Source organism: Rhyacophila brunnea, unplaced genomic scaffold, assembly GCF_057557595.1.
Source record: "Rhyacophila brunnea isolate RB1 unplaced genomic scaffold, BYU_Rbru_1.0 scaffold_19, whole genome shotgun sequence".
NCBI lineage: Eukaryota > Metazoa > Arthropoda > Insecta > Trichoptera > Rhyacophilidae > Rhyacophila > Rhyacophila brunnea.
Window position 1 is genome coordinate 8,710,660 of NW_028232848.1, and position 13,519 is coordinate 8,724,178.

At 32.3% G+C, this 13,519-nt stretch overlaps 1 protein-coding gene and 1 long non-coding RNA gene across 5 annotated transcripts in view; one reads left to right on the top strand and one right to left on the bottom strand.

Annotated features, from left to right (window-relative positions):
- Positions 1 to 5,497: 5,497 nt before the first annotated feature.
- LOC147072700 (uncharacterized) lies at positions 5,498 to 8,750 on the top strand. The gene is made up of 2 exons (XR_015070556.1): positions 5,498 to 6,558; positions 6,617 to 8,750. It is a non-coding gene; the product is annotated as an uncharacterized LOC147072700 (long non-coding RNA).
- A 3,346-nt stretch (positions 8,751 to 12,096) lies between these two features.
- The window catches only part of Rbcn-3A (rabconnectin-3 alpha), a 123,736-nt gene continuing 122,313 nt past the window's right edge, over positions 12,097 to 13,519 (bottom strand). For all 4 annotated transcript variants that reach the window (XM_085946065.1, XM_085946067.1, XM_085946066.1 and 1 more), the window contains 2 exons: positions 13,240 to 13,434; positions 12,097 to 12,477 (listed from right to left, as the gene is read on the bottom strand). In XM_085946065.1, coding sequence (XP_085802191.1) covers positions 13,240 to 13,434 — 195 coding nt within the window. In that variant the 3' untranslated portion in view covers positions 12,097 to 12,477. The remainder of the gene's footprint in view (positions 12,478 to 13,239; positions 13,435 to 13,519) is intronic.

Genomic DNA, 13,519 nt, shown 5'->3' on the forward strand with positions numbered 1-13,519 from the left:
TGTACAAAACAAACTATTGACAGGATATCAAGCTGCGAGAAAATACGGGATCCACGATCCACAATTATTGCTCATGTTTACGAAAGAAAAAAAGACAGTTTTAGCAGAAAGTACAATATTACCCAAAGAGATTGAAACTTCTTTGGCAGAAAATTTGGATACGTTGAAAAAGCATGGTTTCTGTTTCACAAAAAAAGTAGTCATTGAATTAAGGAAAATAATACGAACGCAACGTTTAAAAACGAAGTACCCAGACACGATTGGTGTATAGGTTTTATTAAAAGAAGTAAAGTTATCATTTAAAAAAAATACGCAAGCCATAGAATATGCTCGCAAAAAACTTTGCGATCCTTTTGTAATCAATTGGTACTTTAACTTGTTTATTAATCAGTACAATCATAAACCTGAATTTAAAAGATTTCCAAGAAAGCATTTATTATAATATAATGTTGGAAAAACAACTTTTTCCCATGATCTTTCAAAAAGTAAACTCGTTAGTCGCATCGGATTTCCGCCAACTAGGATACGTTAACTACCGAATAAAAAATACGTCGTTTTTGTTTCGGCACATCACTAGCTCTTCATACATTAGTATGACACACTTACCTCAAATAAAAATGTTTTAGTCCATTTTGTTGAAATTCTATACTGTAGTTCTAACTCAAGACTCAATATCCATTAAATGAAATATTACCTTTCTATGCATATAATACATTATGGTTTTGAAGTACTTTTGGAATAAAGATGAATTTAGGTACACTTACCCCAATATGACAAACTGACTAGTGATCAAAAAATATTAAAATGTCGTATTATAGTAAGATATACAGTGGGTTCCTTCTGTACATATTAATTGTAATGCTTTTGTAGATCCTACGGTAAAGTTGTCAACTGTTTAAAACACACCTATTCACCACCGTTGAAATTCATCTCATTGAATTATATGTCACACTTACCCTGACTCACCTTACCTTCATAATATATTATAATAAAAATAGAACCTGCAATTGACATCGGTGAGTTTGGATTATTTTATTGGTGCTGCACTGAATATTTGCGGCTCTAATTCCAAAAAGCGATAAGTCCACATTTGGTCAAAATCGAGAAAAAAATCCGCACGTATTCTTTGTATAATTTTACGTAATATGTATTGATCTATAAATTCTAAAACGCGACATAACCCTACAAAAAAAAATATTTTAAGTCTCGATTTATCACAAAAAGCGCCAAGTCGGTGTTTCATATTATTTAAAGCTTGGTAGATTTCGCACTTGTTGAAGTCAACCAATAAGGGAACGTTCAATATTGAAAAGGGCATCTCCCATGCTGTAGCATCTGTTAAACATATGACAGTGCCACGGAAATATGTGCCTTATGCGGAATAAATTAAAAAGTGAGGTACAAGTAGCACTACGTCCAATTTAATTTTGCCTATATTTATTACATTTAAGAGTTTATCGGCTGAAACAAATTGCCATTTGAATCTAATTTCGACATAGAATACAACGGAAAAAATAATCTCACGTTAAAACAAATGAAGCTTGAAACACAAAAACGTTGTTTCCCGAAAATATTGAATTGTGGACTTGTCGCTTTTTGTAATTAGACGCCTCATTTGTGTTCAAGGTGTCATTAAATATGTTGGTTTACTCAGGTAGAAGGTACCTATATAGTAAAGGATATTCATGGAAGGTATGGAAATTTGCAATATTCATATATTTAAAATATATATTTTTTTGTAAACTTTTGTTGCTAGTATAAAGTGAAACAATATTCATTTGAAATTCAACGCATATGCACAGCCTTTCGAAACACTGGACGCCTTCTTGTAAAAAGTCCTTTACTGCGACAATGACATAATTTGAATCCCTCCTTGATGTTCTATCTCTCATTTTTGTGCTTGGATTATAGGAAAAGGTTGGCTTCAATGATTGAAGGTATCATAGGTTATTATTTGTTATCTTCTTCTTTCTCGCGTTACAACTCTATGTGAGTCTTGGCCTCCTCCATCCAGATTTGTACAAGGCTTCCCTCCAGTTTAGGACACCCGAGGTCTTTAAATCCAACTCGATACTATCCCTCCATCTTGTACGGGGTCGACCAAGTCTTCATTTACTCTCCGGCAATGTTGGTTTCTTTATCATGCTTGACTCGTCCATTGAGTATACATGGCCCAGCCATTTAAGGCAGCCCGATTTTAATGGAGTGTACGATGTGCAGGCCCCATACAAAGCGGAAAACTGATAATCAGATCTTTGTTTCTACCACCCTAAACTGGTCACTGACCGGTCTGAAAATACCACGGAGCATGCTCCGCTTAAATGAGCCCAACATGTTATTAGTCTTTTGTACAAGATATATTTGAAGTGTCAGTTCAATGCCATCGGAACGTAGCACGTTAATTAGACTGAAGTGACATTTTGTTACCTAGCAAATTTCAATTTCAATTCAATTTCTAGGGTACTCTCACTGTTAACGGAGGAACCTACGTACACGAAATTGTTGACATTCTCAAAAGTGCCGTTGTGTTATTATTTTGAAAATATATGAATACGTGTATTAAATAAGGCTCTAAGTACCAAAAAGTAGTATTGCCTGTAGTTACAAAATACCGAGTCATTGCAGTAAAATTTCATGAAGCAGACCTTTTGAAAAATGTAGTTTTACAGTGTGAAGCAATCACGGCAGCTTCTATAATTTTAGGTATTAAGAACTCGCAAGTGTCAACACACCATCGTCAGCTATTTAATATTGAATGCCGTTAACCACTGCAGTGCTACTTACACCATTATAAATAAAACACGCCAACGGACTAACAACGTCGACAGGTTTAATTATTTTGCTGTATTTTTTTGACTTGCTTGAGGCACTTAGACTATAGTTGAAGTGATTGGCGTTGGTATGTAGAACATTTTTCTATAAAAATGTCAGTTTTTATTATTTTGGTACTTAGCGCCTTAATTAATACACGTATTCATATGGTAAAATTATATTTTGAGTCACTCATTCGAATAGGTGTGTTAGAAGGATACAAATAAAACAAATAACAAACGATTATTACGTTTCTTTATTGAAACATATTATTTTCAATTAAACTTTTTTGGTAATAAATATCCAGCAACAATGACATATCTTTAAACATTTAATTTTTGATACACAATATTATTATGTTCTTCATTTTCCCACCATAGTTTTTGAGGTCATATATATATAATTCATAAGACTGAAACGGGTTTATAAAAGATCTCCGGAATTCGCGTTTTACTAAAACTGCCGTTAAAATGTTTATCTACTGAAAATTATAATTATTATCATATTGCCTCAGTAAACTCGTTTTAAGTTACAACAGTCTTGACTGATTTCGTTTTAACTCTATTTCACATCAATATAATGTCACAATACTTCAACAGTTAAAAATACAAAAGGAAAAATATTTATAGAAATTGATAGAGTGTTCATTACATACCACATTTCATTATTATTGCAAAGAAGTTTTGAGTGTTTTTTTCCTATTATTTTATGTGTGCTATTTTTCCTCGTATAAAGGTGTAAATCTCAATTTTTAAAAATTGAAGTTTACCAGAATACATTTAAAAAAAAAATGTTTTTTTTATGCTCATATTAAATCGCCATGTTCAATAATCTCAATTATCTAAATTTTTCTCATGATCATTGTATGCCCGTAACTCACTCACGAAAATGTCTCTTTTTTTACTAAGGACAGAATAATATGTTATAGACACTTTTATGCAAATATTAGATTATAAGGTTTTGTGCTATAATTTTACCATGAAGCATGCAGAACCATTGTTTAAATATGAACAAATTTAATTTATTATTTGTGTATCGCTATTTTATATCACCGAAGAAATTAAAATAATTCGACAGTAAACCGACAATATCTTTAAACGTTGTAAAATTACATTTTACAAAAAGAATAAATCTTTTGTATTTGGTGCCAAGAAGTCAGTGGCGAAGGGTGGAGGTAGGCTGTTAAGATCCGATAAATAGTCCACAATAAATTTTGTCAGTCATACGTATTTGTTTTCATCAAACTAAATCTACAATAATTTACAGATGGTCTTGGTTAGTTTTTAAAAATCAATTAATAACTCATTCAGTGCTGACGACACGGCTGCCGTGTTGGCATTAGATGGACACTTAAATGTGGTAATTAAATATTAATTAACTGGCTGCAGTGAATGGATTAAACCCTGCCTGAACCAAACCATAATAGGTTAGGTATATTTTGGGCGATAACATTATTCCATCATTGTTGGTTATTTTAGATAAAAAATATCATTCTATCTATAAAATATTCAAAGTTATGTATGATTTAATTGCATAATTTTAGATATAGATTTATAGATAGACGAATATTTTTTAACTATTATCTATTATTGCTTGGTTTTCGCAGGGTTTAATTAATTTTAAAAACTAATCAGCAGGAGCTGTAAATTGTAATCTTATTCCAATGAAAACAAATACATAATATCACTGACAAAATTTAGTGTGTACTATTTATGACGGATCTTGACAACCTACCTCCACCCTTCACCACTGTTAATAGTAGCAATTAGAAATTTTATTAAATATTTACAACAGTGGCAGATTTACAATTTTTTGGTGCTTGACGTATTTCAACAATCTGATAGCATTCTGAAATATTTTTCATAACAAATGCAAGTTAGCGTATATATATTGGCAGTCGACGGTCGATTTACGAAACGAGACAATTTTTATAATCGGTTCAATAATAAATAAGACTCATGAATATAATAACTATTTGCATATATGCTACCATAAATTTATAATAAAATAAAAATGTTCAACAATAATCATAGAATAAAAAAGAAAAATATTCGTAATACTAATTTGAAATTGGCTACGCTTCTAAAATAATAATACAATACAATGTCGACAGCATCATAACAGCTGTTGAAATTCTATTCTATATGGCTTTAATTAATTAAATAATAAATTCAATTACCAATAAATTACATCCCATACAAGATACGTCGTCGTGTATGATAAAGAATTCCATTCTACGCTTCAAAATCATTCCAAGAATCGTATTTTATAGAATTTTCTCTCGTAGTGTGACGTTTTTACAGTGCAACACGCATCATATTTAATTTTGATATTATATGATATGTGAATCGACTACAAAAGCTGAAATAAATAATTAATATCGATGTTTAATTTTAAAATAGTAATAACTTAAAATTTTGAGTTGTTACTGTTTTAAAATTAGTCATCGATACGACCAACAGTAGCTTAGCTGCATTCTACTACTGAAGCGTAATAAATACGGCATCCGGCTGTCTTTTATCTTTTTCTCTTACATAAGTGATAAATACGAGAAAATCAACACAGCTAATCAACTGTTGGTTTTACCTAAAATAAAAATAAAAATCAGGCGCGTGTTTCTGATTAAATTTTATAACATACTGCTAAAGAATCATTAAATAAAAGAAGAAAATAAATGTTTTTTTTTCAATTCTTAAAGAATATCTAATAAGGAATGATTCGACAGCAATGATAATTAATATATTCAAACGTAAGCATAGATAAAATTCGCTTCTAATTATTATTAATTTGTAGCGAATATAAATTTAAATAAACATAACCTCGCTTGCTAAAAATAATATTTTGACACTCGTCTTCCTTCTAGGCCATTATACAATGTTCAATGACACCTACGATCACCTTAGAGTTAAGTTATCCCAGATTCCTGTCCAATATGTAATATCAAGTCTGCGTCATTTCGTAATATTTCACAAGGCATTTTTTTTCAATATTATTGTTGATTCTTTACATGCTACACATTTGATTTTACAAGCTATTTTATTTTAATATTATATTCCAAGTTCATTATCAAAGACACAAAGATCTTATCATATTGTATGGTGCAATGATTAAATAAATCACCTCAGCCCAAGATGAACACTATGAAAACTACAAACAATAGAAGAAACATTTTGACAACTGCAACTGACACGGGAACATCAAACAATCGAGGAATATCGTTTCACTGGAAGACTGCGAAAACGTCAATGGCGCTAATGCCGCAATATGAGTATTAGCTATTACACCGTTGCCTGAGAACTGTAGTGGGATATCCGAAGTAGTGGGAAAAATGTCTTTTTTTATCTGCTTCTAAAATTCTTTATTTTTCATAGTGTTGAGTGCTGTACTGGGATATTTGGTCTTGCTACTAAAATTTATTTGTATGAGGAATATACCACTATGACATTGAACAAAAAAATGCCACCATGTTAAATGTTAAACTGGGGTAACATACATGTCTTACTATAGTACTCAAACAATTTAATAAAAACATGTTCCTGACAAAATATATGGTCGTAAACCTCAATACTATATTTTTTAGATGTCCCACTAAAGTTTTCAGGTGATGACATAATAACGCCTGCACACGTGTATGGATTTACTTGCAGCAATAGTGTGTATTGTAAATTATCGCGATAATAACTGTTTACACGTAAAAGTGCTGACTGTCTCGCCAATCTCATTTTTCAAGAGTAAGCGAGACACGATGTTATCATTTTATAGAACTACTTAACAGGTCGTGAAAATCGGTTAACCCCAAAATGAGTCTAGTAATTTTTACCGGTAGGTTCACTACTACCGTTCTACTGCGCAGGCATCGAACAAAAATGTCAACTGTTGGGTGAAAATTAAGAAGTTTCCAAACTTTTTCGATTCATGCATGCAATCTTGCAACTTCCATGATAATACATTTTTACAAGTGCATTTTCTTGTTACGGCCGCGATAATACATATTGTCAGCAGTAAATTCAAGCACGTGTAAACGGGGTATAATTCTCCAAAACGTAAATCTTCAAGTCACAGTTGTCGCAGTCTAATATTAAGTTACTCCGATATAATACCCATCTTAGTTCAAATAGGTCAGTTGCAATACGCAAACAAAATTAGGCGACACTTAACAAAGTCCAAGACTCAGGCTTGGTGGCACTTAAAAATACTTTCAAATCCTTACGCTATGTAAATATATTATGATTTTTTTTAAATTTTAACAGATTTTTTGTTGATAAATTTATTAACATATGTGTCGATCTAAATAGTATTTTAATAGCAAGGGTTTGAACAATTGCGGTTGATTTGAGTACGTTTCGTAAATATATATATGTCATCTTGTGAATTTTAGTATAAATCACAGATATTGAAGAAAACCTTCCTCTATATAGAAGGAATCTAATTATGTGAAAGCGGAGCGAAAAAAGGACTAACGGCTCATCTTACATGAGGCGAAGTCGATGCGAACGTGATTGCGAAGTGGTTTGAAGCGATATAAAGCGAAACGATGCGAAGCGGCAACGTGGCTTGTCACCAGTCGTCATCGCATATTATTCATGATGAGCGGACGCAGGGGTTTTTGATTTGAAAACTCATATTTTATTTACAAAATTTTACAGAAATATCTATCTCAAAGAAGTGGAACTAATATTATATATTTAGAAAAATACGTTCATGGAGAATTTTATCATTTATATGAAGATATTCAATGAGTATCTGCCGCGCGCCGCGTTCAGTTCGCACAAAAATATCAAACCAACTGATCACGTCGCTGAAGCCACGCGCCTCTTCGCATAGCTCGCCGGCCATAATCTGCATGTAGGCCACTCATTTGGCACTCCATGTGTTTGATATTTTCCTGCCGCGCCGCATCGCATCGACTTCACCCACGCAAGACGCGTAACTGCTAGTGACTTTGTACTCCACGGCATATGAAAACATAATCTGTCACAATGAATACATAGATGAACAGCCAATAATACTGGCATTTTTATTTAGTTGAAAAATCTTGTAAAATTGTTGTTAAAATTTACGCAAAAATAGATGACAATACAAAACAAGTGACAGCCATTGTTGCATTAGGAAATTGGAAATGCCAACATAATGATGTTAATATCTGTCCAGTTTACCAACATAACCGTGCTTCATTTGTTTTGTAAATGTCATAATAGAATTGTTGTAAGACTCCTTCTATATAGGTGATCCAAATTATTCTGTTTCAAATACATTTATTCAAAATTCTTGATCGATTAATACACCAAGAAATTATTTTCCTTATGATGTAAAACTCATCACTAGAAGAAAATAATCACAGACCAGCTGGGAATGACAATAATTATTAGTATTTCTTCAGCACACGAGAGACAATAAATTGAGGTGGAGAGTACCGCACGAGTCGAGGCCTAAACACCAGATCAGTTAATTCCGCGTATAGTCCAAACACCCTCAATATAAAGCGTTATACAAACATCAATATTTGAAATAAATACTACATGATTTATAATATAAATATTTTAACACGACATAGAATAGCATATAACAGCGATGATTGTTAATTAGGATGAATCCAAGTTATTTCTACAAAAATTAATAATAAACTAGCAATACAACTCTACAAATAAATAACACAAGAATATCAACTATGATTATAATATGACATAAGCGCTTTTTTTTCAACATTTTTGCAATTGAGTGCATTCATACTAAAAAATAATCAAGTAACTTAATCCAAGAATTTTTTCTAAATAAATATACTTACAAAGGAATGAAATAAAAAATTGGCTAAATTTTAATGTTAGGGTCCTTCTTTAAAAAGATATCTACGAATACCAAAGAACAAGTATATGCAGACATAATAATATACAATATGAGATTGTGTATGTAGGTATAGAATGTTATTTCAAAAATTGTTGTATTGACAAACTCGTTAAATTCATGACAGCGAAAAACTAGGAGCCGTAAAGAGGAAGGAGCTAGTGAATGCCTTCAACCAGCAGTGCATCGGCTTGATATCTTTATTCAATACATATTATGTTTTAATTAATATTGCGTAAAATCTTTGGACCCAGACTAAAAAGGGACCTACAGAATACAGATGAACCCATGAGGCAGCGGAAAAGGCGTAATACGCTCAGAATAGTATTGAAAAAGAGCTGCTTTGAAAATTATACCATCGTTGATCTGTTAAAACCTCCGCCGAGTTAACAATTTTGTTAAAATAGCGTTTTTAAATTTCTTGTTCATTTACATTGCATCGCGTAGTTTGGTTAAGTTTATAATATATACCACCAAAAATACAATATAATCTCGTATGTTACATCGGAGATATTATTACAAATACTCAATGGTGACGAGAACCGCACTCAGTGGCTGGTTAGGGACGTGACGGCCTGACGCATTGACTGATTATTTTGTGTACGAGTGCGTATTTGTTTAAATGGTTGTATTATCGGAGGTTTAAACAGGTAAACGAGGATTTACGGTGTTATTTTATGTAATTTAAAAACATGTAATATCCTGATTTCACTTTTGTTTAAGTTCATTCAATTGAAATAAGTTTATAATTAATTATAGTTAGTACTAAAAAACAATTCATTAACCGGTTCTATGCCTTCAGCGAGTTTTCTGGCTCTCTATAAGGCCGTGATCGACAGGCTGCACATACAAATTTCGCGAGTTACATCTGTTTATCATAGTGACATCTGTTTGAATAATTATGAAATACTAAGCCACAAATTATTGGTATTATAGTGATTGTCGTCATAACGGTTCTTTTATGAACTAGTGGAACTAAATTTCTCAATTCCTCCGCTTCAGCATCTTAACACTGCATCATTACGTCTGCCCTCCGCCGACTCCATAGTCAATGCGACGCGATGACGTGTACGCCAGCTTATACAAATCGGAATCTACATTCAACGTGTGCCATTAAAAATCTGCAGTCTGTCAGATACTGCCATAGTAATATCGTGAGGCATACAAAAGGTTAAACACAATTAATAAAATAATTAATACTCACGGGTGCTATATAGTCCATTTAAAAACAAACTAAAAATATATAGCACCATTTCATAGAGAAACAAACTCTTACGAAATTTTATGTTTTACAATAGGTACAAGAAAAGATATCGAAAAATAAATATTTCAAGCAAGAAAATATAGGCAGCTAAAATAAAAAAAAATATATTTAATTTCTTATTAGCAAAACAGATTTTATTCACATAGAATGATTGTGTTTGGAAATCTATCAAGTTGGCATCGAACATGGAAGATAATTATTACAATTCAACTAATCGGTAACACTAATTTTTCTATTTTACGAGTATCTGAGAATTATTTAAAAATATATACTTAACAAATTCTTGTGAAGGAATTATGAAAAAAAAAATTGCACTGAGCCCAATTTCAAAATTCCAGAGTAGGTACAGACATTTTATCGAAATATAAGTACATAAAAAAAATAAACATTACAATATGAAATAAAATATTGTTACAATTCCACACAGAGGTATCTCATTCATTGCAGTACAATTATTGAGGTGCTGGGGATTTTATATTACATCGCCATCTTGGAGTAAGTATGATAAACTAGTTAAGTGCCTCGAGGTTGTATCAACAAATTTTTGTTATTATAAGAAATGGATGTTAGCCACTTGCTTAACTCATTTAGTGCCAACACCGCGACTGGCGCGTTTGGAGTACTTGGCCATTAGAATTAAAAGTTTAGCAGTGATTGTGTTTAAACTGAAATATACCACATTTAAATAGCATGCTAATTATATCGAATGGCCACCTTAATTGTTACGCGCTGGGCGCGTCTTTAGCGTCCAATGTATTAAAAGTCAAAACATTACCGCTCGACCATTGTGACACATCACAGCAGTTTTCACAATTATTTATGCATGAGATAGGATCTAAACATGTAAATGATGTGTATGAAAAGATATAAGAATTTTATTCTCATGGACATCGTGAGCAATATGTGATTTATTAATTTGAATGTTTTGGCTTCAAATACTAAAAATATTAGCACGTTTGGGCACTCTACAATTCTGTGAGCATAAGGTCAGCAATAGAAAATGAGCGTGTATACACGCTGTACTTTACACTCATTATACTAGCCCCGGTCGATTGTTTTAAATAATTTAATGTATGTTGCCATCTCTTGGAATCCTGGTGGAATACTTAAACGAAATACAAGTCTTTATGATTATACCAAAAAAGGTTTTAAGGAGACCTCATTTACAGAATGTAGAATTTACAATTGCTTATTCAACCTTGAATTCGATATACTCAGCTTAGTTACCGATTTACTTGTATTTAATCATCCCCAGCATCTCAATTATTTTGTTTGAGAGTCCTCGCAATTCACATTTGCCAATTTGATAAAGATAAATTAAATATCTGAATGTTATAGAAACACTGTTGAATTACAAAATTAGTGCAGTCTTAAATTACATCAAATCGTGCAGTATTAGCTATGGAATTTTACTGACTCGTCATCAGTTAGCAATTTCTAAATATTCATCAGATTCAGTAATAGTTTCGAGTAAAAACAAACGAGTTTTTCATAGATTTTTATTCTTTATGATTGGTTAACTCCATAATTTTTGTGTCGAGCCTTTGGAGTAACAAAATATGGAATTAATAATATGTTAACTGTCTTTTGGATGTTGTATTTGTTTATATGTACATACAAAACACATCACATATCAGTTTTTAGAAATGACTGACGGATCGTCAAGGCTATGAGTCGAAATTGATATTTTTTACTACATTCAGAATGCATAATTATTATTTTGAAATATAAGTAAAATTCTAAAAAATATACAGTGACATTTCTACGAGTGCACTTATATTATTATATATACTTTGCGGTTCTGAATAATTCTTCTTCAGGCAAAATAAATGTGAAAAGACTAAATGTATAAAATTTTAATCCATTATTCATTTTCAGTATACATTCACGTTAGAAACTTCTTTTTACAATGGATTTCCAAAACGTATTATAATTATAGACTATAATAGTACACAATAATGGCTGCGAATTTTGTTTGAGTCAATTCCCACACCAAAATGCGGCAACACAACATTTATAAACTATTCCAAACACGAAAGAATTAAATTTTGAATTTAGAAGAACATTCAATAATTATTGTTCTTTTATGGGTTGGTGCACTTGTTTTGGTGTGGCAATGACCGAACAAATGAACAATTAAAAATTAAAAATAATAAATAACACACAATGTAAATATATTTGACAGGTATAATATATTATTTAATTTATTTTAGTTATAATATGATTACTTATAATATATTTTTGAATACACGTGAAGCATAATAATTGGTGATTATTTTGTTGTTTGAACGACAGCTGCACGCATAATATTTTTTAAGGCCTAGAGGAATACTTATAACTTCAATATTACAATAGTATAAATATTATGTATTCATTTAGAGAAACAACGGTTTCAAAATACTTCAACAAGAATTAAGAGTAGAAAGGGTAACATTTAGAACATTACAAAAACTCAAGTTTCAAACTAAATTGGTAATCTTCCGTCGTAGAGGAGGGTTTTAACTGTTGCATGGTGAGGTATTCATCGATCAGTCAATGAATGTGTGTGCCATATTTCAATTCTGTAATAAAATACACAACTATTAATTATTTGATTATCACGTAAATTATAGCAAGTCTACAAGCAAGGCCTGTTTCACATGGGACACCTGTGTGGCGCCGATTCCACATTTACACATAACTGAATGGGCGTGTTCAGACGGGGACGCACGAGTGTCGCGTTCTTTTATATGTAAATGCGGAATCTCGCCACGCCAGTGGCGCCACGGGTGTCCCGTGTGAAACGGGTCTTAATTTAAGTGTTGCGTCCCAACACTGCTATCTTTAGTACACAAGCCAGGTACAAAGTTTTCTGCCAAAGCTTGGTGGTCCTATTTCAAAATGCACCTAAGTTTTATAAAACTAATAAACTCTACAAAATGCTTAGTAATAAATATTATTAAAAATAAATAATTTGAAAAGATATTTTTATGTCTTAAGAAAGGACAGACCAGTTCATTTATTGTACGTAGATAGGGAGCTAAAAACATAATATTTAGATGAACATTGACAAAAATCGCGTGTCATAGATGCGAAACATCACACTGGTTAAACAACACAGATCAAAATACCTGCCATGATTCGCGGCATGTCTCTCAATGCGGTGCCGATTTACAAAATAATAATTTTTCTGTGACTACCAATTCAAACGTAATTTAAAAATTTTAGAATTGCCATCAAGTGCTATAATATTACAATTTCATAAGGCTCTCTCTATCTATAGTCAAACATATGGTCACCATATAGCACTTGAAAAGGGTATGTTAGATAAAAATAACAATAACCTAGTAGTGATGCAGGGGAGGTCTCTCGGGCAGCTGGCGCACTTTCATTGTGCCATCGGCTCCGCAAGAGAAGAGGCGGCACTGCCCATCCACCAGAAGTTGGGTGACGCCTTGTCCAATGTGCTTGAAGAAAGAGCTGCGGGCGTGCTCCCCAGGGAACCAATGCACTAGTCCGTGTGCGTTTAAGCCCCATACCTGAAACAGTATAATTTTTGAAGTGAAACGTTTTTTACGGGCAACCCAAGACAGTGATGGCAAAAAGCCGGCATAATTTGCTCAC